Below are 27,350 nucleotides of genomic sequence, written 5' to 3'. Positions count from 1 at the left end.
CTCACAACAGATGCTACTCTTGGGGTATCAGAGCAGGAGACCACCGCTCGATATCTGCAACCAGAAGCTGGATTTGTCCTTAAGTTAGAGAGAGGTAGGATTTGGGGAGTTTTTAAAATATTTGTGTTCAATTTTTATTAAATTGATGCAAAGATAGTGAATCCCAGTATATCCGTCGCCAGATGACCAAAATTGCCATCACTCAGTCCGATGCAGAGCTGGTCTTGGGCGTGCTGGATGGAGGTGGGGTGGCTTGACATCAGCCCTGGACGCGTGCTCAGGAGATGTGCCGGCGTGTTCACTGGGGGCCTCTGCTTCTGGCTGGCTGGGTTTCAGAGTGCGCTGCCATTGCTGGTTGGCTTGTGGAGGTGTGTTTCCTGAGGCGAGTGGTCACTGGCTAATTAAGCAGGTTTGAACCAATCCTGGCACTGTTGTTACCAGGGTTTCTGAGCCGTCTGTTCTCCTCGGAGGTGGACTTCTTTTCTTGTGGTAGGCATCTCACTTACAGATGAAGAGACTAAGAGGATGAGGACCTTCCTGAGGCCGTGGGGCCACAGTCGAGGCGCAGATTCAAACTCAGGCAGTGTGGCTCCCCCATCCCACCCACCCCCTAACCCTTATGCTGTTAGGCGTCTCACATGCCTAGAACTTGCTGACCGCTCCACTTCCACACCCATGTGGCCCGTCAGTCAGGCCACTCTTGTCCCCTGGGCCTAGACGAGGCCTCGGAATCCTCAACACCATGCTAGTGACAGAAGCTGTCAGTGGAGTTGGCCTGTAAGTGGTGACCTCTTTGCTGGCTCTGGGTTAAGCAATGCCATAAAAACTGTTAGGACACCTCCCAGCTAAGTGATGATTTTCAGTGCCTTCCTTCAGTGATGTAAAAATAAGTCCCCCAGTTCTTGAGCTAGTATTTAGACGGCAGAGCATGGGGCGGTGAGCAGAGACCAGACTCCATTCAAATGGGTCTAGGTTGGACTCCTAATCTCTGAGCTTCAGATGTCCCGTGTGTCTAACAGAGCCTCCTAGAATTGTTGCAGAGATTGAATGAGGTCACCTGACCTGGGCCTCTGCCTGGTTCCCTTCCATCACCCTCCCCAGCCTTCGGTCCAGCACGGCTGGCCTCTCTCATTTCTCCAACAGCCTTTCATAGTCTGTGCTCCTGCCAGACCAGGCTTGGCACTTTTCTCCCACCCCTCAACAACTCCTCCCACCCTCGTGTCCATCTGGAAGACTCTCCTCTCCTTCTCTGCGCCTCACTCACCTGCCCCTCCAGCACTTCGCCTGCTTGGAGGAGCTGCCTGCCTTTCTAAGCACTTCCACACGTGAACTCATCGGATTCTGCTCCAGCACCTCACACTGCACATCTCTGAGCCTCAGCTCTTCATTGGGGAGCTGAGGACGATGGGAACACCTACTTCAGAAGCTGTAAGAGTTCTCGAAAAGGGTTACAAGGCAGCCACGAAAAGTGCTCCGCATGTTGGCTGCTATTTTGTTGGGATATTTTTATTCTTTCCATGTGTATCATAAAAATCATAAGATCTCCCCTCTTAAACTTGTCAGTGTACAGTACAGTATTGTTAACTGTATGCACCTTCTTGTGAGCAGGTCTCTAGAACGTTCTCATCTTGCAGCATTAGAACTCTATGCCCATGAAGCAGCAACTCTCCGTTTCCCCTCTCCCCAGCCCCTGGCAACTGATTTTGTTCTTGTTGCCATAATATAGCAGTTGTTGCATATGCCCCTGCCTTTCCTCTGCCTCGGAGTCTCCACATGCCCTGAGGGCAGCATCCAAACTGTGTTTCTCTGTGAACACCACGCTATGTTAAGGGATATAACATAGATTTTCAATTTAGGGGGCAGGAAACCTTTTTCCAAAGAATAAGTATATAACCATAAAATCAACGACCAACAGATCCCAGGCCATTGACACTCTAACATCATCATTATCATCATTATTATTTGTACTTTTCTTTTATCAGAGACACTCATTTAGAGAAAAGATAAGAAGCCTGAGAGGGTCAAGTGGTTTCCTATTATTAACTGGCTGGGCAAGCCACTCCACTTCTCCGTCTCAGTTTCCTCTGCCATCCGTTGAGAAACAGTGGATTCTCCATCTGTCTCAGGGCACCATTTGGGATCCACTGGGCTGACGCACGGGCAGACACTGGAGGGTGGTGACGTCACTGTACCCGGGAAGGTCTGATTATAACGACCTTCACCAGGGTTATTGTTTAATTATCATTATCTTTATCACCTTATCTCTGTGATCCTAGCTTTTATCATTATATAAAAGTAAAATGAAAATGTTGAGGATTTTTAAAACAAAAATCTTAGTGATTCTGTAGGCTCAGCACTCCTTTCTCCTGTTTTCTTCACATTTCTTTTTGATGTCTCAATACAAATTGAGAAATGAAGCACATCCTAGCGTCTTAGGGCTGAACTCTAACCCGTGTTACAGATGAAGGCAAAGTTGGAGGACGAGCTTAGGTGAGATCAGACGGGCCTGCTGGCTGACTGGCAGTGTTGGGTGGGCTTTGTCACCCACTGGCCATGCAGAGCCGGTACCCCTGTCCTACAGGAGCTGTGCAGTCTTACTTTCTGCCCGCAGCCCACTCTCAGGAGTAAAATGGCTGAAGGGGGTGCACACCCAGCTTACCAATCAGATGAAGTGCGCCGCCGGGTGAGAAAGGGGCGGGGAGAGGCCAGCCCTGTGTCAGGTGGGGTGCCGTGCTCATGGACCAGAGCATCGGGTGGGAGTTTGTGCTTCCCCTCCGACGGTCTCTGTCGTCTTGTTCTCTGAACCCAGTGGGCCTCTCATTAATCTGAAATCACCGAGGGGTGGCTGGCTCCCTGGGGAAGGAGATCAGCCAAGGTCAGGACTCGGGACAGCCCTGCTCCCCACACCACCCATCCACTGCCCCTGCGTGTGTCCTTCTGTGACTGCTGGTGGGTAGAAGAGATTTCTCTTTCTGCCCTGTGAAGGCTTTGGGGATGACTCAGATCTTACATTATTGAAATAAACCCAAAGGATACTCTGTACCCAAGGCTGGAATTCTAATTCTGACACGCGTTCAAGTCACATCCAGCCATGCTATTCACGAGGCAAATCAGGGTTTGCAGGGCGCTGACCCTGAGTTCAGTCACAGATTCTCCAACTGTGACCTGCCAACACCTTCCTTTTGCAGATTCTCAGGGAGAAACGAAAATCACAGGAAGGAACCCCCTACAAATTGAAATCCAAATATATTCAAGTCCAAAACGAATTACAATCTAAGATGAAAAATTTTACCCTTGTAAGTTTGAGGTCCAAAATCTAAAATTCTTAAATGAAATACCACCAAACCATCTTTCCAATATTTCATTCTGCCCAACCTGCCCCAGAGGGTTGTGGCTGGCTGTCTGGAAGGAGCTGGGGTCCCTTCAGCAGCCGACAGGACGCAGCCCCTTTGTCTCAGAAGCTGAGTCAGTTGAGTGCCCAGTTTCTCACATGCCCGACTTTCTCCACAGAGTTCAGGGGACTCGTGAGAATGTCATATAAACAAAAGATCCACACGTGGAATATCACTCGCCAGAAAAAGCTGACGCATGCTCGAACGTAGATGAACCTCAAAAAAGTATGCTCAGTGAAAGAAACTAGACACCAAGAGCACATATTGTATGATTCCATTTCTATGAGATGCCCATAAAAGGCAAATGAATCCTAAAAAAAGTAGATTAGTGGTTGCCAGGGGCCTGGGCATGGCAGTGGGGAGTGACTGTTATTGGGCACGAGGCTTCTTTTCAAGGTGAAGGAAATGTTCTTAAAATCAGATTTTAGTGATGGTTGCACAACTCAGTAAATGTACTAAAATTCCTTGAATTGCACACTTAAAACAGGTGAATTGAGTGGTATGTAAATTTTATCTCCAAGCTATTTAAAAAAAGAAAAATTTCACCATCTCAGTAATGCAACCAGTTCAGACAACAAGCCAGTCTCAGCCCCTGAACAGGCTGGACCGTGTCCCCAAACCAGCTCGCAGCATTTCTCCAGGCCGTGGCTGAGGCTCAGAGCATCTGCCACCGAGAGGAGCGACAGAGATGTTCCTTTGGTTTTAGTTTACAAAGTGTCTCCGGTCTCTGCCAGGTACCTGGAGCCACCTGACAACATCAGCCTGGTGGGAGGAATCCACTGTGGGCAGTTAAAGTGGGCGCGGTCCACGCCCGACATCAGGTGGAGGAGCCCCCGTGCACTCAGCACCTCCAGAGAATGGCGGCTGAGAACTGGCCGCCTCCTGCAAAACTGGAGCCCTGCCGTCTTGTTTGGTTCCCCCCCTTTCCCGGCAGGGTCTCGGGGTCCTGTCCGTTCCCCTTGAGTTCGGCTGAGTATGGCCCCTCCCAGCAGGAGAGCTGCCTCCTCCTGAGAGCAGGTGCTTTCACTCCTGACTCCATACTAAGGAGAGCTTCGAGCCAGAAACCCCGTCTACAGGGAAACTTCCTCCTTAAATACAAAGAGTTAATTTTTGTCATTAAGCAGTAGAGAGCCAACTAGAGACCATGAGGTTGGAGGGGACCCTACGTGAGCCCGAAGTGACCTTTGTGGCCCCCTTCTGGGCCCTGGTCTGGCACTGCCTCCCCGTACTGCTTGCTGTCAAAGGTGGCAAAGGGGTCAGAGGTGTCAAAGCAGCAGCCATGGTCATTCTGTCCGCCAAGGGCCAGAAGTCCCACGAAGACTCTTCTCCTGAGCTGTGTGGACAGGATTGTGGGGTAAAAATAGATCCCTTCCTGGATTTCAAACGAAACTAACAGGTTCTGGATTTCCTGAGTTTGTGAGCTGAACACGTTCTGCACTGGGAGGACTGACCCACCCAGCCCCGGGCAATGCTGGCTGCGGGCAAGGGCGCCCAGATACGCTCCTTGCACCTACTCACAGCCCCTCCCAAGTGAAAAGAGAGGGAGCCCAAGAACAAGCACGCCCGGCTTATGCTCCCTGCTAATAAGTACGTGGAAGCCCAAAGGTCCCCTTGCTGCCAGCGTCAGCTGTGATGGCAGCCTCCTTTTGAACCCTGAAAGCGAATGTGTGGCTGTGTCTGGGGTGTGCCAGGGGCCCCTCTTTTGACTCACACTTGCCTTCTCTCTGAGCAGTCGGAGACTCCTTCTCGGTCAACTACACAGCCTCGCTCGAGGCCAGAGACGTTGGGAGTGGAGAAATCCTGATGCTTCCTGCCCGGCTCACCTTCCAGAGTTCATCACCGGTATTTTCTTGTTACTCTGATTTCTGTCTTGTCACTGTTGTTTTAGAAACACTGAAACTTAAGACACAATACCCATTGGTTCCTTCCTGTCTTCCTTCCTCCTTCCTCTCTGCCTTTCCTCCTCCTTCCTTCCTTCCATGATATCGAATTCTGGATAAGTGCCCAGGCCCTGGACTCACACTCTGTGCCGTGACCCTGGCTCCCATAGCAGGTCATGTGACCTTGAGTAATTCCTTGACCCCTGTGAGCCTGACACAGGTCAGTGGGTGTTAATCTTCATCACTGTGTCTTGTGTGTAATAAGCACTCAGCCAGTGGTCACCATTTGTGTTCATCTGCCAGAGCCGCCGTGACAGAGCACCAGAGACTGATGGCTTAAAAACAACAGAAATTTATTTTCTCACAGTTCTGGAGGCTGGAAGTCCGAGACCGAGGGGTGGGCAGGGTTGGTGCCTTCTGAGGCCTCTCCCGTTGGCTTGTGGACAGCTATCTTCTCGCTCTGTCTTCATCTGTGCCTGTCTGTGTCCTCATCTCCTCTTCCTATAAGGACATCCGCCAGGGTGGATTAGAGCCCACCCTGATGACCTCATCTTAGCTTCATCACCTCTGGCAAGACCCCATCTCCAAATGTAGTCGCATCTGTGGTGCTGGGGTCAGGGCTGCGACATATGAGTTTTGGGGGAACGTGACTTAGTGCATCACACCGTCACTGTCAGCATCTTTATTCTTCTTTCACCTTTTTGTTGATGCACGTGTGCAGTGAATGCGGGGGTTGCATGGCATGCGCCAGGTGCTGGGGACACCCTGGGGAAACAGGAGGAGGAGTTTCCATCCTTGTCCTCAAGCAGCTCACGCTCTTGGTTCTTTGGTCATTTTGTTCTGACTTCAGCCTCTGGAGAAAGTTCCTTTTAACAGATGTGGAGCGTGACTGCCCAGGTCAATGGCAGGATCAAAATAAGGCCCTCAGCTGCCGGCTCCTTGAACCCCTAGGCTGAAGGGCCTGTGTGCGGCATTGCTGCTGCAATAAGAAAAAAACCCTAGATAAAATAAAGATTCCTGGGGCCGGCCCCGTGGCCGAGTGGTTAAGTTCGCGTGCTCTGCTTTGGTGGCCCAGGGTTTCACTGGTTTGGATCCTGGGTGCAGACGTGGCACCTCTCGTCAGGCCACGCTGAGGCAGCATGCCACATGCCACAACTAGAAGGACCCACAACTAAAATATACAACTATGTACCAGGGGGATTTGGGGAGAAGAAGAAGGGAAAAAAACGAAGATTGGCAACAGTTGTTAGCTCAGGTGCCAATCTTTAAAAAAAAAAAAAGATTCCCAAAAGGTAAAGACCAGATACGAGAAGACTGTGTAAAACTGTCGGAAAAGACAAATGTCTCAGAAAATAATTAAGTACAAAGTCAAGAACAGGGGACAAAGAAGGATAGAAAATAGAGGCCAGCCCCGTGGCCGAGTGGTTAAGTTTGCCTGCTCTGCTGCAGTGGCCCAGGGTTTCACACGTTCAGATCCTGGGCGCAGACATGGCACTGCTCGTCAGGCCACGTTGAGGCGGCGTCCCACATGCCACAACTAGAGGGGCCTGCAACTAAGATATACAACTGTGTACTGGGGGGATTTGGGGAGATAAAGCAGATAAAAAAAGGGATGAAAAATAGAGAGAAAATAGCCCAGAAGAAATGCCATCCCAATGTCAAGGGACAGGAAACTAGAAAGTTAAAATCCTATTTTAGATAAGGCAATGGTGAGAAACCAACAGTGAGAAACTCAGAAACCCAGTGAAACCAAAGCCTCTGTCTGCTTCTGCAGGAGCGTCAGGACCTCGGGCCAGGGCATCTGCGAGGCCTCCCCAAGTGCCTGGGGCGGCTGGTGGGGAGTGCGAGGCATGGGGTGTGGGGGGCTCCCGCACTCTCTGCACGGCCGCCTCGTGAGCTGTCACATCCTGATGGTCCTGTCTTACTCTGCGTGGTGCCTCGTCTGGTTGTCCTATTGATGTCGTTCCCCCCAGTAACCCCCACACCACCCACTAGAATGCCAGCTCCGTGAGACCAGGGACATCTGTCATGGGTCCTGTTCCCACTTGTGTTCCCAGTGCCAGAAACAAGGCCCTGCACGTACTAGGGACTCAGAAAACATTTTTTGAATAAATGGATGAACAAATCAATAAACCAATGAATCTTGGGCAAGTTTTATTCGATTTTTTTAGCTTCTCGGAGCCTCAGGTTTTCTCATCTACAAACAGGAGATCATTCTATCAGTGTTTCCCTTGTGGGGATCCATGAGATGATGTACATATGCAAATGGCCTGTGGTTTCCTTTGCCTTCCCAGCCTTCAAGGGCTCTCTGGGCTGCCGTGGACAGAGAGTGGACAGCCCAGCTGCCCACCTGAAGATTCCGGAGTCCAAGCTTCATTGGCCTGCCTTCTAGGCTCCTGCCTGCTCTGTTAGACCACAGCGCCACCCCTACCTCGACCCTGCCACAGAAACGATTCGTAGAAGGCCAGCGTTTGTTAAGTGAATAAGTGCCGGAAGTTGGCAGAGGGCTCCTGTGTCATTTCACCCAGTTGGACTTCTCAGTCCTTTCAGTTGACTGCTTCTTTACATGATGTGAAGAAGGTCAGGTGGATTGGAGGCTGGAAGTGCTCAGACCCGAAGCCTGAGTGGACTTAGGTCAGCTCCATGTGAGAGCCCTGGTTTGCTCTGCTGGTCAGTCGTGGGAAGTCTTACGTCACAAGTGGGTAAAGGAAGGAATTCTTTAAAACTGCAGGTACTCAGCAGGATGAAATCGTTCAGGTTAGTGTGGGGTTGGTGTTGGGAACTTCCCAGCCCGGGCCCCCTGCCCTGGCCCCCTGCCCTGGCTGTGGTTTCAGAGGCAGCACAGCTTCTCTGGGCTTCAGCTTCCTGCCTGAAAAAGGCGAGGAGTGGGAAGATGCCTCTCAAGTCTCTTCTAGTTCCCACACTTTAGAATTGTATGGAAGCAGAGGAGGAGGCAAGAAAAATAGTTACCACTTATTCATCATCATAGCAAGAGGTAGGTACTGTCAGAAATGCCTTGTGTTTGGGTCTGGAAACTGCTTTCTCAAACGTACGGACACCCCAAATTCATATAGAGTTAGATGAAGGGGCATCAAGAGGGGAAAACTAGAACATTCATCCCGACTTCCTTACAGTATATTATATGAGCGTCACGCTCACCTTATAGAACCATCACCATGTCCCACTTGGTCCCTGTTTTCCGGCTTCATGCTGTGATCTAACACATGTTTCTCAAGCCTTGAAGTTTATGTAGTGAACGCAGGGGGAGGATTTCTGTTTTGCAAAGCGATGGACAAGCTCTGGGGCACGCTCAGCTCCTCTCTGCTTACACCTTGGGTGTCAGAAAACACTGGGAGGAGGGACCCAGAGGGAGAGAAGAGTGCGAAAAATGTAATGGATGGTGGGCCTCTGAACTCAGCCCCGCGTGTCCGGTTCAGGGGACCCTGAAACTCACAGGGCGCCAAGAATCTTCCAGAGCAGAGACACTGCAGGAACTGAGAGCGCCAATGATTGCTTCAAAGTTGTCCCTTCTCTAAAGACTCATATTTGAACATGTTTCCATGTCCTTCCTAAAAAGAGGACTTGTAGCATTTTAGCTTCCTTTCGAAGCCTCCGTTAGGTTGCCCTGCTGGCCGTCCGTGGGTTTGGGTTTGGGATGGTCCGGTGCTGCTGCTGCAACAGCTGTGGAGTGAGGCTCAGGGGTGTCTGCCTTGGGGGGACCATAGCTCAGGTCAGGGAAGATGCCTCAGGTGTGTCCGTGGTAGAATTACACCAGGCTGCCTGGCCCGCTGCACTTCAGGCTCCAGGTTACATACAAGGATACCACCGCTGCTGCTCCCATCACCACGGCAACCAGCAGCAGGAGGACTTCCATAGCGCTGCCTGTGCGCCAGGCCCTCTCTGGATTCTATGCTAATTTAACCCTCACAGCAACCCTCCGAGTTGAATATAATTCCCATTGTATGATGAGGAAACTGAGGCACAGAGGGGTCCATAGCTTGCCCAAGGTCAGACTGCTGGTGAGTGATGGAGCCAGGTGTGGGCCGGGCAGGCTCCCACCGCCACCCTGTCCTGCCCTTCCGCTGTGAGACATTCTGCCTCCACCCCAGAAGAAGCGTGTTCTCGTGGTGGTCTTCTCAGATCCCGCATAGCAGGATGGATAGCCATCAGAACTGCCCCCCTCCATTCTCCCCTTTCCTACATCTTCTGAGTGGAGGCGTTTGAGAGGCATTAGGAGTAGACCCACAGGGGCTGGGGCTGTGGGGTCCGGTGCGTTAGAATGCGGGGTGAGCTCAGCAGGCCCATCGGGGCCCCGAGGTTCTCTCCACCTTTCCTGAAGGAGCCGGATGCTGGAGGGCGAGCATCTGCTCTAGGTCCTGCGCCTGGCAGCCGTCAACGCCAGCCCTGCCTGACCCCAGCCTCAAGCGTTTCACCGCAAGGGCGCACTGCCAGCGCTTTCTCGGCAATTGGAGAAGCTGGTGTTTAGATTTCACACAAGCCTCCGGGAGAGAAGGAGGCCTCGCAGTTCCCCAGACCTTTCCCCTGGAGGGACTTTAAGATCCCAAAGCCCCGATCCCCAACAGTCAAGGGCCACCTTAGCTCCAGACACGGCGGGTGGGAAATACCCCAGATGTTACCCCGTGTGTCAGACTCCAAAACCTGCAGACTATTGATGAAAGCATTTTTCTTCTCTTTTTCTAGAACAGAACACAGCTAAAAGCCCTTTTCACCATAATAGCAGAAGAAAAGATAAAGGTAAGAGAAACCATTTGACCTGAACACTCACCTAGGCCCCAGTGTGTCATTTATGCCTGTGGCATGTGGTCTCTTGCTGTCCTCAGAGCCAGAGAGAGAGGCCCACCACTGGCCTTGGCAGCCCAACACGTGCTGAGGCTGGGGGCTCCGTGCAGTGTGGGGCCCCCCAGGGTGGCCCGAGGCTGGCTGGCTAGTTTCCCGGGTGATACCTCCATCTGGCAAGACAGATCAGTCACTGCCTGGACAGACTGAGGCCCCACCCACCCATCTGTGCTTCTGTTCAGCCGCATTCGTACCCGCCACCCACTGGGGTCAGCTGGTGGTCCTGTTTTGTCTTTCCAGATCCTCCCAGAGCACTGCAGTCTGTGGGCGGGTCTCCCTGCTCTGCTGCTCGCCATGAATGGCGTTTCCATTGTCCTTCATCGCTTGTTTACTCACAGCTCGCGCATTCACTCATTCATGTCTTCGTCAAGTGTTTACCCACCATGGTAACCACACTTCGTATTTCTTAAGCGCCTACTAAGTGCCAGGCATTCTAAGCAATTTACATATGCTGAATCGTGTGGTCTTCGCCACCGCCCTGGGAGATAGATTCTATTTTTAAATCACCCCCATTTCATAGATGGGGAAACCAAGGCACACCTAGGTCAAGTAATTTGCCCAAAGTCACGTGGCCAGTGTGTCAGGGTTCCCAAGGCCACCCCGGGTTAGGAGATTCACTGGGAGGACTCCCAGGACTCCACGTGTGGTCATACTCACCGCTTACGTACTGCAGAGAAAGCAGAATCTGAAAAGGGAAAGGCGTGTGGGGCGAAGTCCAGAGGAGCCAGGCACGAGCTTCCGGCGTCCTCTCCAGTGGAGTTGCCTGGGACACGCTTAGCTCCTCTGGCATCTAGTTACGATGACGCATGTGAAGTGTCGTCTACCAGGGAAGCTCGTTAGAGACCCAGTCAGTGTCGTGGTTTTTATCAGGTCAGTCACCTGGGCACCCTCTGCCTGGCATGTCCCAAACTCCGGACTCCCAGAGGGAGAGTAGGTGCTCAGCGTAAACCACATCGTTTGCACAGCAGTCAGGGAATGGCGGGGACCCTCCCAAACCCACGTTCCCAGACACCAGCCGAGGCCCAGCCGTGTGAGCAGGCCTCGTAGAGACAGCAGTCTCGGGTCTGTCGTGTGAGTGCTTCTCTGCACAGCGGGTAGGTGTGGGGATCAGGATTTGAGCCCAGGCACTGGGGCTCCGGAGCCTGCTGTTGGGCGGTGGGCCACAGTGTCCCCTCGCAAGCCAGAGTCCCGCAAAGAGAGGTGGAAACAAACCCTGAGTCTGGCTGTAGCCAGCTGACCGTTTGTGGCAGAGTGGGGCACACAGGCACAAACTTCTCCCGGCCGGTCTGTGAGCTCCTGGCAGGTGGGGCCCTGTCTGATTCATCCTTGGTCCCCCACTGTGCCTTACACTGTTGGGGGCACTTGGGTAAATGTCCCGAGATTGAGCTGATTGTCATCAGTGGCGGTGATTGCCCCTCAGTGGAGGGGGTGTCTGGTCGCCTGTGATTGCCATAAAAGTCAGAGAGTGTTCATGGAGTCCACATTTATGAGCCCTTGCTCTGTGCCCCAGGCCCTCTCCTGTGGATGGGGATGAGCCACACCCAGGCCTTGGGGCTGCCTTCAGCCCACGCTTTGCCTTCAGGAGAAGCAGGAGTAGGTGGCCCCTCTGGGCTGCAGACCCATGGGTGCAGGCTTGGCACTAGAGCAGTGGGCTGGATTTCAGCGCTTCCGGCCCCTGGGCCAGGTGACCCTGGACTGTGGACCACATGCAAGGAGGTCACCCTTTAGTGGGGAGTGAAGGCATATATATGTGTGTGGTGGCCCACAGTGTTGTGGGGCAGCAGGCTCTCAGACCTGAAGGCTGGGCTTTGAGTCCCTGTGCCTTCACTGATTATATGTTACCTTGGGCATGTTACTTACCTCCCTGGGCCCAAGATTCCTGGCTGTAAAGTGAGAATGATAATAGTACCCGCTGCATAGGGTGGTCGTCAAAGTTGATGGATCGGTGTGTCTGAAGCCCAGGGTACAGGGCCTGGTGTTCTGTAAGTGCTCCATGAATGTCTCAGCTGCTGGCATCAGTGTTAGCATTATGTGCACACGCAAACAATACCGCTCTGCCACCTGCTCTGTGATAATCGCGAATGAATGTTGCATATCAGGGTCTCAAGCTCCAATGCCCACGGAGGCCACACAGGGGCTATAAGGGTGTGAGTCAGGCCCATGTAAGATTCTAGGGGGTACTGGAGCCTGAGACAGCCTGGAGACTCAGATCGCCTGTCACCCACTGTCCCTCACCCACACTGAGTCATTAAATGAGAAAAAAAAAACAGACCAAGCAATGCCCAACAGCTATGACTGAATTTGTGAGGTTGTGTTGGGAAATATAGATTGTATGTGCTGTGGGTACTGACAAGAGAGAGGGAGCTGGGTGGGCTCGGGGGAGGGCAGGTTTCTTGGAGGAGGTAAGAATTCAATTGGACCTTAAAGGAAGGATTTAGTTAAAGATGGAAGAGAGGTAACCTAAAGTATGCAGCTGAAGATCTCACGTCAAGGATAAGCCAGCTTGACTGTTGGTTGGACATGAATGCAGGTCTGGGTGCGAGCATGGTGCCTGGCACCATTGAGATACACACAGGGATGGGGCTAGGTCCTTGCCTATTACGGTGTGTGTTCTAGCGGGGCTGGCCTGGGCACCTGCGAAGATAACGTCCTTACACTAGGAAGCGTGACAGGAGGAGCCGGGCACTGAGGATGGAGGCTCCCTGACGTTTTCATCAGGCGGTTAAAAAATACACAGTAAGGATGTTAAGTAACGCATTGTGAGAGCTGGGATTCGGCAACACTTGGAAGAGACCCCATCGTCTCCTTCATTTCCTGTTCCTTTCCTGAGGGTGAAAGTGGCATGTCAGCTCAGGACGAGAAATTGCTTCCCGTTTCGCCTCAAGAAGCCTTCTTACCTGTTCTGGCTCCTGGATAAGTAGAGTCTCTTTCAGAGGAAGAAAATCACACCGCACGATGCTGGACATTGAGTGCAGGTGTTCCGATCGTGCCAGACTTCACTCCAGCTTCTTGTGTTGATCACATGTGCCCGTGAAAGGCCCGGACGCAGTGCCAGGCACCGGCAGAACAACGGTCTCGGGTCTAATCAGGAGAGAGACGTTTAAACCAATTGTTGTGCCCCCCAGATTCATTTAGAGTGCCGTTCCAATAATAAATCTAGTGGAATTTGGAGGGGAGGATGTGACCCAATCAATCAGAGTTTCACCTGAAAATATGCACTTGTGAAACTGCATGAGAACGTTTTAAAAATGAAGAGTAACGTTGGAAGATTTGGTCTAGCAGCTATTACAAAATTATACAGCTACATTAATGCAGTATGCAGGTCCTGCAAAAAAAGTCAGACCAAGGGAACAAATTGGGCTATCTACAAATATGTATATATAATAAAATGCTATTTCAAGTCAAGAGGAAGGCGATATATCATTCATAAATTTGGAGGCAACTGGCTGGATCTTTTAGAAGAAAAATAAAGATGAATTCCCTCATCAGATTGAAATCTAAATGGATAAAACAATTTGTAGAAAGTAAATAGAGTTTAACGTTATGTAATATGAAGAAAACCATGTAGGAAAACCATGGATTTAGGTACACAAATAGTGGAAAACTCGACATTTAGAAACAGCATTAGAGAAGGTAAGTGTCAACTTGGGAAAATATTTGTAACAGACATAAAAAAGGATTAATGTCTTCAATATGTAAAGAGCACTTATTAATTAATAAGAAAAAAGAATGCCTCACTAGATAGTCCTTGAGCACAGTGGAGGGAGCATGTAAGTCTGTTGGCAAATCATGTGGCTTTGAGTTGAACTCAGAGAACTGGAGCTGTGCACTCACATTATCACGTCTGCCTTCTCTGTGTCATGTCTTGTGCTAGCCCACTGCCATTGTCCTCATCTGATTTGGATCACCCTTTGTTTGGATCCCAGCCTCCTCCCTGCCAAATCTTGCTCCCCTCCAGCCCCGTCCTTATTGTAGTTGATCTTCAGAAAACGCAAACCTGCTCACTTTCTATTCTAGAGGGGCTCCCATTGTCTGCTGAGTTCAGCCAAAGTCCCTCAGTTTAATATTCAGGATCTGTTGGGAGAGTTGGCCTCTGCCGTCTTCAGGGGCCACTGGGTCCGTGTGTTTTGCTCATGGTCTTCTTTTCCTACCTGTCCTTTGGGGCAGCTCATAAACGTCCTGCGGGACCCTGTCCATCTTCTCTGATTTTCTCACCTACCCCAGGCATGCTGGTGGCATTCTTTGCTGGGATCCCATGACACTGGGACATCTGATAAACCAAGTCACTCTATGACATTGAGATTATTCCCCCGGTTGGCACTTTATCTGTTTTTGTTGACATCAGAGTAGAATTTTTGCCCTGGAAGACACTTTATAGATAATCTAGTTTCATTTCCTCTTTTGAGAACAACCTCCGGTCGGGGCTCCAGGAACTGGCCAAGGTCCTGAAGTTTGATGACAATTTTGAGGAAGGGAATCATGCTGAGCAGTTGGTTCTCTAACCCAGCCTTATTCACTAGATGGGTAAATTAGCAAAGCTCTGATAGTAAGTGTGATCACCTCTACCTGAGATTGCCTGCAAGCTCTCGCTCTTGCCAGAATTGTTGGCTTGGAAGACAAGAATCTTCGCTCTTGGAGCTGCCCCTCAAGGGCTGTGGGACAAGAGTCAGCAAGTCACTGACCCCCTCTGCTCCTTGAATCTGAGCTCAAAGTGAAGGATTTCAAGTAAATTGCTGCTAACAATCTCTTCCAGGAAAATCATTCTGTATAATCTCCCCTTTTCTTTTAAATTTTTCTGTTTTGGGGGGGATGAGTGGGTGGGATTTAATATATGTCCATTAATAAGTGTCCGTTGTGGACATTTTGGGAAAATACCCCCTTTATGCTCACACACACACACACACACACACACAGAAAGTTAGAAGAATAAAATAACGTTACCTCCTAATCCCCCCACCAGAGAGAACCATGGCTAACGTGTTAGCTTCTTGCCTTCCACAAGTCTGAATATATTTATCACGTAATTGAAGTCAAACTGTACAAACAGTTCTTCCTCGTGCTCTGTAACTCGCTGTTGGGTTTTAAGCATTTCAAGCTTTCCCTTTGAAAGGCCTTTTTGTCTAGCGCGGCTCTTCATAAATGCAGTGACAGAACTCATCAAAGAAATCTGCTATCAGCTACGATGTGATTAAAGGGTGGTAATAAGAGATGATTCTTTTCCAGAGACAAGAAGGAAAGTTAGTGAGGGTGCTCTGGGGATGAGGAAGCTGGCATCACTGTGCCACTTCTTTTTCTTTATTCTTGGTTAATGAAGTTTAAGGTAAATAGGCTCTTTGAGATCTGTACTTGCAATGCTTATCAGTGGAATTTCACTGCTAGATTTTTAGGGGAAATCTCAAAAGTATGGCTAACTCACGGCTGATCTCTGGTGCTCTAAGCTTTTATTTCTGTGCTTGTCAGTGGGGTGATGGGTTCCACCAGCACCCAGCCTCCCGAGCAAGGTATTCAGGGACATTCTTGTCTCCCTTGTCTCTGGCATCCTACACGTCCATTCTGTGACTCGGTCCCTACATGCTGTTGACTGTGTCTTCTCAATACCGTCTAATCTGTGTCCTTCGCTCCAGCCCGACCACAGAAGTAGGAACAGCAGCTCAGATTTACTGACTGATTTCCACATGCTATCACCCTGTGTGCAAGGCCCTATTTTTTGCGGGTGGTAAAGTACACATAACATAAAATTTACTGTTATTGACATTAAGTATATTCACAGTGTTGTGCAACCATCACCACTATCTAGTTCTAGAACATTTTCATCACCCCAAAAGGAAGCTGTATCCATTGAGCAGTTACTCTCCATTCCTCCTCGCCCCCAGCCCCTGGCAACCACTCATCTGCCTTCCATTTCTGTAAATTTGCCTTTTCTGGACATTTCGTATAATGGAATCATACCCTATGTGGCCTTTAGCATCTGGCTTCTTTGATTTAGTGTAATGTTTTCAAGGTCCATCCATCTTGTAGCGTGTGTCAGTACTTCATTCTTTTTTATGGCTGAATAATATTCCATCACATCAACACATCACATTTTGTTTCTCTGTTCAGTAGCTGCTGGACATTTGGGCTTTTTCCATCTTTCGGCTGTTGTGAATAGTGCTGCTGTGAATGTCTGGGCACAGGTTTTTATTTGGACTCCTGTTTTCAGATCTTTTTGGTAAATAGCTAGGAGTGGAATTGCTGGGTTGTATGGTGATTCTATGTTTAACTTATCAAGGAACCAGAAGCACTGTTTTTATCCTCATTTTACAGTTGGGGAAACTGCATCTCAGAGAGAGGGAGGCCCAGGGTCCCACCATGTGGTTGGGGTAGAGCTGAGAGCTGAAGCCCCAATGAGGGCCAAAGTCCATGGTCTTTCTAGCATGTTCTACTGCTTCCTGCAGCCTTGTTTCGCATCCTTATCATTTCTCCTTTGGCCGTGGCATCTAGGTTTATCCTTCAAGCTGCAGTTACACAGCATTCAGTTTTATCTTTCTAAAATACCGATCTGACCTTGTTACTCCAGGCTGAAAACCCTGCAGTGATCCCCCCCTAAGCCCTTAGGATGATGTTGCAAATCCCTGACCTGCTCCTGAAGGCCCTTTGGGACCTGGGCTGCATCTCTTGCCACCTGCAGGTCCTGCTCATGCTGCTCCCTCTGCCTGGCTGGTCCTCCTCCTCTCCTCTGGTCACCTCATGGAAAGCCTTCCTTGTCCTTTGAGCCAGGTTAGGGGCTGCCCTCCTCCCACCCCTAGTCCTCCAGGTGTCTCCAGCTTGGCCTCAGTCCCATGATGTCACCCGGCCTCCTTGCCTGTCCTTGCCATTCCTCTGTGGGATTGTGAGCTCCTTGGAGCAGGGCCTGGGGCTGTTACCTCTGAGTCCTTCCAGCATGCAGCACTGGGGCTGGCCAAATCAGCAAATTAACTAGATGCCAGGAAAGTGTACCACTGCATCCAAACGAAGTCAAACCTGGCAGCCCAGTGAGATGTAGCCACTGAAATTGAGAGTTTCAGGCAAACAGAATCATCACAATGCTCGGTTTCTGTACATTAAATTGGATGTAAAAATTCTTGAGTTTAAAGGGTTATTTGAAAGACTAAAAAGAGAGTATGGCCTGGCCTGTGGTAATAGTTCAATTAAGATGTTGGTGCTTGAGTATAATTTTGAAAGGATTGTGAAGGCTTTTGGTCAGAGACTCAGGCATTCTAAAATCCTGCCCTGCTAGTCACTCACCCCAAAAGGTGAGCTGAACACTCAGAGAATGTTCACAGTGGCATGAGTCCCTGATGACCCAGTGCTGGGCTCCCGGTGAAAGGCCAGGCTGCAGCCTGAGCCCTAGAGACACAGCTGTGGTGTGAAGGCTACTAGCCCAGACCACTGGGTTTGGATCCCGGGTCCACTCTTGACTACCTCCATGACTTTGAGCCATTTATTTAACTTATTTGTACTTTGGCATTATGATTTATGAAATATAGACTAAAATAGTGCCCACTTTATAATAATATTGTGGGAAGTAAATGGATTAATGCACGTAAAGCCCTTGGAACCATCTCTGGCACTTAGTGTCTGCTCCATACATGTTAGCTACAATGATGGGGATAGTGATGATGATGGTTGATGGTGGTGGTGGTGGCAGTGATGGAAATGGTGGCATTGGTGATGATAGAGGCATTGGCGATGGTGAGGTTGTTGAAGAAGATGATGATGATGATGCTCATGATGGTGAAGATGATGATGGTGATGTGATGGTAAGGATGATGATGACGTTGATGATGAAGGTGATGTGGTAGGATGATGATGGTAATAGTGATGATGATGGTGGTAAGGGTGATGATGGTGATGATGATGATGGTGACGATCGTGGTGATGGTGATAAAGGTGGTGGTGATTATGTGGAGCCTCCTCCTTCCCATAAAGCTACGTCTTGAGATCTTACTCTTCTTTAGTCATCTTCATGAAGGAGGAGAGTTGAAGAGATGAGGTGTTATGGGCTGCTCAGGGGGGTAGGACCTGGCTTAATTTAGTAACATCCATAAATGAAGAAGATTAAAAAGAAGAAAGTGAGAGTTATGAGTGGGCCTGTCCCCAGGAGGCAGTCTTTACCTAGATGTGCTTATCACTTAGCATCAGAAAGTAGGAATTGTGAGAGAGAAGAGGAGAAAGATGATCAGATCTGCAGATCTGGCCCTGGCTTTGCCCTACTTCCTAGATTCAGGCCTTAATTCCTGCAGCTGTGTTGCTAAATTAAGCTAGACTAGGCCTGCTCCCCTGACTTGTCACGCTGCCTCTACTCTTCATATTCTCTTCGCCGTGCGACTGGCCAAAGGAGGGCAAAATCTCAAGGTGGAGATTCAGAGAAGGCGGAGGTGGGAAGAGGAAGAGATGCAAGGTAGCCTGACCCAGCTGACCAGTTCTGCTTCATGAAATAGGAAAGAGAGAGGGAGAGAGATTGAGAGAATGAGTTAATTCTGTTCCCGTCCTTTACGGTACGGTGACCCTGCCTGCGCGTAATTCTGTCCCAGTCTGTGTTTCTGATTCTCATCAATCAGGCAAGTAACTTCTACCGGGCTGGGACTAAAAATGGTTTTAGAAAACCACATAGCCGCCTGGACAGTAGGTAGTGTGACCTAGTGGGGAGAAGGCAGACTTTGGAGTCAAGCAGAGCTGGCTCTGTTATTTTTCAGCTATGGACTTTGATTCATTTTCTAATAGCTTTGCGTCTCCATTTATCTGTCGGTAGAGCAGGAATAATACGTCCCCCACAGGATTGCTGAAGATTGAATGATATAAAGCGTACAACACACTTATAGGTTCCAGGAGCTGTCAGAACAAATTATCACAAATTGGGGAGCTTAGAAAAGCAGAAATTTATTCTCTCCCAGTTCTGGAGGCTGCAAGTCTGAAATCAAGGTGTCGGCAGGGTGGTCCTCCCTTTGAAGGCAAGAGAAGAATCCTCCTTGCCTCTTCCAGCTTCTGGTGGCTCCTGGAAGTCCTTCCTCGGTGGCAGCTGTGTCACTGCACTCTGCCTCCATGGTCACATGGCCTTCTCTGTGTGGGTCTGTCGCCACATCTCCCTGTCCTTATAAAGACACAGCCATTGGATTTAGGCCACCCTCCCCCCGCAATCCAGTATGACCTCATCTTAACTTGATTACGTCTGCAAAGACCTTATTCCTAAATGTGGTCACATTCACAGGGACTGAGGGTTGGGACTTCAGCATATGTTTTGGAGGTCAGCAACCCACTACAGCCATCTAGCCTGGGTACTGGCATGTTGTCGGTAATCAAATACCATTAATTCTCTTTACCTCCCCATTCTTCTTCCTAAAGCTGTGAGAAAAGTGTTTGCTTTCTGTGAAAGAGCAACCCAGAAAACAGATCGCTGATTTCTCACTCTTTTGTTCCCTTTAGACACAGATTTTTTGTCTCCTTTCCATCAATATTTTAATGTAACATCTGTGCAATGCTATTCATATTTATTCAGTTTATGGATTTTTTTTTTCTTATCCGGTAGGTACACAAATCAGGGCATAGAGAGCTGTTTCCAGCACACGTGGAGAGCTTGCATTTCATTTTGATGCTAATCAAAATGTAAGATTTTGTATCAGGAGGAAGTTCGAGTCTGGAAACAGCATTGCTTCTCTGACCGTCTCTCGTAGTAGCCTCGTAGAGGCTGATTCATCAAAGGCGAGTCAGATGTGGCATTACGTTTTGATTCAGGCTTCAGTCAACGCCTGGACCAAAGCTCCTGTCTCTCACCTAACTTGGCTTTGGCTGTCCGAGAGGTCAAGTTGGGCTTGTTGGCCTGTCAGAAAAATTCAGCCCTGACCACACCTGCATTGTGACCGCAGGAATGAGGAATAGGTTGGTTGTTTTCCAGCTCCTGAATACCCCATCCCGTGGTCCTCTGATCCGCAGCCATTGTGAATTAAACTTGTTGTCATGGGTTGGCTGCTCTGGAAGCAGACACTGAGACTCAGTTTGGAGTATAAGATGTTTACCAGCATCCAGAAGAGAGTTCACATACCCGGCCTGAGACAGCTGTCCTCAGAAGGACGGGCTGGCGAGGTTAGCCCCTGGCTGGCGTCTGGGAATTTGGATTTCAAGGGGATTCCCACCGTTCCCCGAACTCATATATATTTTATGTTGAACACCTGCCCTCCTTCTGGAAGTTTGAAATTTTGGTACACAGGGTGACTAAGTGACCAGCCCTGAATGGAAACCCTGGGCCCCGAGTCTCTAATGAACTGTGCTGGTGGGCAGCGTTTCACAGGCGTTGTCACGCTTGCTGGAGGAGTGGAGCGTGTCCCATGCGGCTCCACTGGGAGAAGACTCTAGAATCTCACGCCTGGTTCCTCTGGACTTCGCCCCACGTGCCTGACCCTCTGCTGATTCTGCCCTGTGTCCTTTTGCTGCAAGAAACCACAGCTGTGAGGATGACTCTGTGCTGAGCCTTGCGGGTCCTCCTAATGCATCATCACACCTGAGGGTGGCTGTGGGTCCCTCTCCCCCACGATCATGATCACCTGTGAAGGGGAGGAGGCAGAAGCAGGATCGGGCAGAGGCAGAAGCTGAGCAGTGATGCAGGCTGAGAAGGCCACGCCTGGCAGGGAGCTCTGCAGCAAGTGTTGCTTGTCTGCGGGTCCCTTGTCGGTTGCAATAACTGGCCGTTATGCCCCTGCCATGCTCTCTCACCACGTGTAGGCTGTCCTGGGAAGGGTGTGACCTCGGGCAAGGTGGCCATCTGCAGCTGATCTAGACTGAAGCTGGAGGCTTGCTGCTGACCGCACTGCCCATGGCAGGTGGGGCGCCAGGTCCTTCCTTGAAGGCGGACAGGAATGGTGCATCTCCTTTAACTTTAACTTGCCTTTAAAAAAATGTTTAGTGTTATCATTTTTTTGTCTCCTGATTTTATAAATAATACGTGTCCATTGTAGAGATCTTAGAAAACACAGACACATAAAGAAAAAACCTCATCAAGTAATCACACTTAACATAATCCCGGGGGATTTTCTTTATAGGTTACATATGTAGATGTGTGCATATATATTATTTTCATTTTAACCAAAATGAGATTTTACTGTGTATACAGTTTTAGATCTTCTTTAAAAACATTACTTTAAGATATAAGCATTATTTTATATTATTAAAATTTCTACACACAGAAGTCAGTTGCATTTCTGTATACTAACAAGGAATAATCCAAAAATAAAATTAAGAAAAAAAAAGAAAATTAAGAAAACAATTTCATTTACTGCAGTATCCAAGAGAATAAAATACTTCGGAATAAACTTAACCAAAAGGCGAAAGCCTTGTCGACTGAGAACTACAAAGTGCTGCTGAGAGAAATTAAAGACACAAGTACCTGGGAAGGCATGCCGTGTGCGCAGACCGGAAGGCTTCATATTATTATGGTCTGCAGAGTCAGTGTGTTCTCTGTGAAAGTCCCAATGGCATTTTTTGTAAAAATAGAAAAACACATCTTAACATTCATACAGAACCTCAAGGGAACCCAAATAGCCAAAACAATCTTGAAAAAGAACAAAAAGTTGGAAGCCCCACACTTCTTGATTTCCAAACTTTCTATGAAGCTACGGTCATCAAAGCTGTAGTACTGGCATAAGACAGACATATAGACCAGCGGAACAGAACAGAGAGCCTGGAAATAAAACCTTCACATGCACAGTCATGCGTTGCTTAATGACGGGGATATGTTCTGATAAATGCGTCATTAGGGGATTTTGTCATTGTGCAAACATCACAGAGTGTCCTTACACAAACCTAGATGGTGTAGCCTACTACACACCTAGGCTGTATGGTACTAGTCTTATGGGACCATTGCCGTACATGTGGTACGTCATGGACCGAAACATCCTTATGCAGCGCGTGGCTGTATAGTCAAATGATTTTCAATAAGAGTGCCAAGACCATTCAATGGGGAAAGGACAGTCATTTCAACAAATGATGTTGGGGAAACTGGATATCCACTTGCAAAAGAATAAAATTAGACTCTTACCTTATGCCATATACAAAAATTAACTCATAAAAGATCAGACTTAAACGTAAGACCTAAAACTATAAAACTCTTACAAGAAAACCTGGGAGAAAGCTTCATGGTATTGAATTTGGCAGTGATTTCTTGGATATGACACCAAAACCACAGGCAACGAAAGAAAAAAATAGATAAATTGGACTACATCAAAATTAAAAATTTCTGTGCATCAAAGGACACAATCAACAGAGTGAAAAGGCAACACGTGGCATGGAAGGAAATATTTGTAAATCGCTCATCTCACAAAAGGTTAATATCTATGCCATATAAAGAAATCCTATGTCTTAGTTTGGGCTGCTGTACCAAATTACCATAGACTGGGTGGTTTAAACAACAAACGTATATTTTTCACAGTTCTTTAGTCTGGGAACTCCAAAAGCAAAGTGCCAGCAGATCTGGTGTCCAATGAGGACCCACTTCCTGGTTTGTAGATTGCCGTGTTCTCATTGTATCCTCATATGGCGGAGAACGGGAAGAGCTCTGATCCCTTCATCTCTTTGCAAGAGCACCAATTACCTCCCACAGGCCTCACCTCCCAATACCATCGCAATAGGGGTTAGGATTTCAACATATGGATTTAGGGAAGGACACAGACATTTCGTCCATAACATCCTACAGCTCAACAACAATAAACAACTAAACAGTCAAATTAAAAATTGGCAAAGGCCTTGAACAGACATTTCTCCAAATAAGATGTACAAATGGCCAGTAAACACGTGAAAAGATGCTCAACGTCACTATCATTAGGGAAATGCAAATCAAAACCACAATGAGATACCACCTCACACCTATTAGGATGACTACTATCAAAAAAATGTAATAATGGGTGTTGGCAAGGATGTGGAAGAATTGGAACCCTTGTGCACTGTTGATGGGAATGGAAATGGTGCAGCCATTATGGAAAACGGTATGGCTGTTCCTCAGAAAATTAAAAATAAAATTACCATATGATCCAGTAGTTCCCCTTTTGGGTATAGACCCCAAAGAATTGAAATCAGGGTCTCAAAAAAATATCAGTCTACCCATGTTTATAGCAACATTTTTACAATGGCTAAAAGATGGGAGCAACTCAAGTGTCCATTGATGGATAAGTGGATAAACAAAATGTGCTCCATCCGTACAATGGAATATTATTCAGCCTTGAAAAGAAAGGAAATTCGGACACATGCTACAACATAGATGATCCTTGAGGGTATTATGCTAGGTGAACTAAGCCAGTCACAAAAAGACAAATACTGTATGATTCTACTAATATGACGTCCCTAAGGGTAATCAAATTCATAGAGACGGACAGTGGAATGGTGGGCGCCAGGGGCTGGGGGAGGATGAAAGGGGGAGTTGATGTTTAATGGGGACAGAGTTTCAGTTTTGCAAGATGGAAAAGTTCTGGAAATGGATGGTGGTGATGTTTGCACAACATTGTGGTTGTGCTTAACACAACTGAACTGTATACTTAAAAATGTTTAAAATGGTAAATTTTATGTTCTGTATGTTTTACCACAATTTTTAAAAAATCACTCAAAATCTTCTTTTAAATGATTAAAATTCAAAACTCCACTGGAAAATGTAAAGGTCCTAGAAAGCAAAAAGAGACCCTTCAAAGAGGTCGTCAGCCACACTACACCTGACGACAGTGGAGTGGCACCTCCAGTGTTCTGAGGGAGAATGATGTTCGATGTTGAATGATAGACCCGGTCAAGTTATTGATCACGTGAGGGCAAAGTGACAACATTTTAAGACGTGAGAAATAAAAATCTTTTCTAAACAAATTTACTTGAGAACAAATGAATATGGAGCATACTCCATCAAACTGAAAAAATATCCAAGAAAAAAGGAAGAAATGGGGTCCAAGAAATACAGTTTTGCTTTAATCAATAATGTTGTAACAATACAGAAAGGAGTAAAGTGAGAACTTCAAATGACAGCAGTGTATCAAGCCTAGAAAGTAACCAGTCGTGATGAGATGAGAGTGTCAAAGAACTCCAGAAGTGATGACTTTAGGGAAAAAAAAAATTGACTCTTTGTCACAGCTATTATTAAGGAAATGGGTATATACCAGGAAGAAAAAAGAAAGGCAATGAGAAACCCCAGGAAAAACAAAAAGTTACATAGGCAAGTGTTGGTCCAAATTGAAGCAAACTAAAGTTGTGGCGTGATTTTGAATAATTGATAAAATATTAGGAAAGGGACTGCATTAGAAATATACTGCTTTGAGGAGCAGGAATAGTAACATAGGATTATATTCCATTACTTTATTTGACAGTGAATACTATTTGCCTAATCATAATAATGATATTAGCTTTTAAAATCTTTTAGTTTTAGTTTTTAGAATTAACCTACAAACAGCTTCAGACTTAATTGTGGTTGCAGGACAAAATGTATATGTTATAAACGTAGAACGTTCTGGAAGGCATAGTGGAGAAGAGAAGGTAGAGGTAAATACGGGCACTAATTTCACCATCTTTCTTGGTAAGAAAACATGAAATATTCTCTAAATTTAATGCCACAAAAAATGAGGTTTAATTTTTTTAATTTAAAGTTAGAAAGGTAGCTAATTGAAAAACTAAATATAACCATTAAAATTGGGAGGAAGTGTGTGTAGGGGGATATTTGTAGGTAACAAATCCTTCAGATTTGTAGGGTAAAAATTTATGACCTAAATCCACATCTGGCATAGCAGGAATTCAGTAAAAAATGTGTAAAATTGACAAATCAAGGGATAAAGATAGATGCATAATTTTTAGAGTATTTAAATAACCATTCTAGTTAACTAGATTATACAAACTAAACCAGTATCTGAGATCGTTGCCTCTGGGAAACGAGATTAGAAGTGGGTAGGGGAAGGTAACAGGAAATTTGCCTGTTTTTAAACCCTGGGTTTCTGTTAAGAACTTTTTTTCCCTTGCATGCATGCATCGCTCTGCTTTTTAAAACTAATAAAATGGCTGCACGATTGACAATTATATGGAGAGAATGATTTATAGAAGCTTAAAATATTTGACATTTTCTATATCATGGAGCATTTAGGATACACACACATTTGTGTCATTTTATATAATGCTCTGTAAAACGGTGTTATATATAAATAAATCTTTGTACGTATTTCTGGATCAAACCAACCTTGTATATAAACCTTTATGCATATTTCTGAGTTATTTTCTGAGGAGGGAATCGTAGGTGTGAAAGCACTGACTTAAAGGATTGAATATTTCAAAGCCTCTTGTTTTGGACACAAGTGTTTCTTTCCTTTCATCTTTGAGTATAGACATTTTGGTGAAAGCACTTCAACGGATGGCAGTAGTAACAAAATCTGGGGCTCTCGCGGTCCAGGCTTGTTTCTGAGGTGACCTTCTGATAAAATGACTGGTTAGCGACCAGCACATGGCATCTCCATTATGCACCAAAGTGGTCGCCCTGGTTTATGCGGCCCGCCGAGGAAGCGGGCCAGGAACCTCTCGTGTTTAGTGAGCGAGCGTTGGGGCTGGGCGCTCCTTTACCAACTTCATTCGTGTTTCTTGTTCAGTCCTCGGTACCACCCTTGGAGGGCTCCTGTCGCTGTTTTCAAGGCAAGGAGCAGAGGCCAAGAGACATGACGTGATTTGCCCAACGCCACATGGCCAATAAGTGGCAGAGACGGGGGCCACACCCAGGTGCTCCGAGTCCAGATGGGCCTCACCCACTGTGCTGTGACAGACCCTCCTCTGGGTCAGACCCAGTCAGCGCCCACACGAAGAGTGTAGCCACATGAGGAGAGAAAGAATTCCTGTCTGCTTAGGGTCTAGCTTCTAGCCTGGTACCTAGTAGCTGCTCAGTAAATGTGGGCCGATTAAATAGATGGGCCACGCTTTGCTCCAAGCTCCTCTGTATCCATATGTTGTTTAGTCTTCGTGCTGTGAGGTATTTTATCCCCACTTTACAGGTGAGAGAACTGAGGTTCCCAGAGGTCCAGTCGCTCGCGCAAGGAAGCACGGCTGTTTTCACAGGGCCAGCATGTCAGTCCAGGCCTATAGGATTCCGCGTCCAGAGCTCTTTATTTTGCTCAGAGTCTTTGGGAGAATTCAAAGAGTTAATCCTTGTGAAACCCTTAGCCCAGGGGTTCTCAAACTGTGGCCGTGGGACAGGCAACATAGCAGCGTCCCCCTCGCCCCCGGGACTTGTTAGAAATGCCGCTTCTCAGGCCCCGTCCCGGGTCTTGTGAACCGGAAGCTCCGAGGGTGGGGCCCAGTGACCCGTTTCCACAGCCCTCAGGGTGGCTCGGATGCCCGTGCGAGTGCAAGAGCACAGCCTTGGCCCGAAGCCTGGCCCATTCTCAGGGCTCGTAAGATGTCAGTGCTGCTGCTGTCGGCGTCACTCTTCAGATCCTGAAGAAATTGTGGAGGGAGGGACGGAATGCGGAATGTCTAGAACTTACTGCTTCTCACAGTTGTTAGTGGGTGCCAGCCGCTCCTGGCCTATCAGGGGATTCCCATTAGTCCTGGGATGTCACTGGCTGGAGCCGGGAGGAGGGCTTGGGGGAGAGAGAAGTAGACTGGGCGTGTTAAGCCCACACGAGCGCTAAGGCCCACCGGTCGGGTCATTCGATTGCCTGGCAGCCGGCCTGCTCTGCTGTGTGATGCCCCGCACCGTGTGCATCCTTCAGCGGGATCCTGAAGTCCAGAGGAGCTGTGCCACCAGTGGGGTGAGTTCCCAGGCAGGGAGAGCAGACAGCGCCAAGGAGAGCGGTGGCCACTCCGGGATCTTCCTCTGGCCTCTGTGAAATGCTGCCCCTGCTTAGGATCTTTTGCGATCCCTAGTGCTGTCTTAGGGTCCTTATGTATTGGATTTGGGGAATTTAACATTCTTGAGTGCCTGTGATTGCCAGGCTTGGGGCTGGATGGTCCTACTATGTGCAGACCACCACACTCAGCTCCTTAAAGTGCTTGTCTCATTTAACACTTATGAATGCGCTGTGTAGAAGCCACACTTTGGGAAACTCGGGCTCAGAGAGGTCCAGTGATGGTCTCAGGCAGCCAGCCAGTAGGTGGCAGAGCTGGGTCCAAACCCAGGTGGTCTCCCTAACTCCATGCTTGTTCTGCTACAACTCTGTGTTGACTTGAAAGATGGGAAGTGTGACCGTGGACAAATCCCTCTCTCTCTTAT

General features: G+C 48.1%; 1 protein-coding gene across 4 annotated transcripts in view; it reads left to right on the top strand.

Moving 5' to 3' along the window:
* EVC2 (EvC ciliary complex subunit 2) overlaps positions 1–27,350 on the top strand; it is a 130,886-nt gene that overhangs the window by 15,587 nt on the left and 87,949 nt on the right. For all 4 annotated transcript variants that reach the window (XM_070613279.1, XM_070613281.1, XM_070613282.1 and 1 more), the window contains exons 6-7: positions 5,125–5,234; positions 9,974–10,027. In XM_070613279.1, the coding sequence (XP_070469380.1) occupies positions 5,125–5,234; positions 9,974–10,027 (164 nt within the window). The remainder of the gene's footprint in view (positions 1–5,124; positions 5,235–9,973; positions 10,028–27,350) is intronic.

The sequence above is a fragment of the Equus przewalskii genome, chromosome 3 (assembly GCF_037783145.1).
Source record: "Equus przewalskii isolate Varuska chromosome 3, EquPr2, whole genome shotgun sequence".
In the NCBI taxonomy this organism is placed as follows: domain Eukaryota; kingdom Metazoa; phylum Chordata; class Mammalia; order Perissodactyla; family Equidae; genus Equus; species Equus przewalskii.
Note: the sequence above shows the minus strand (reverse complement) of the source record. Positions and strands in the feature narration are given on the sequence as shown.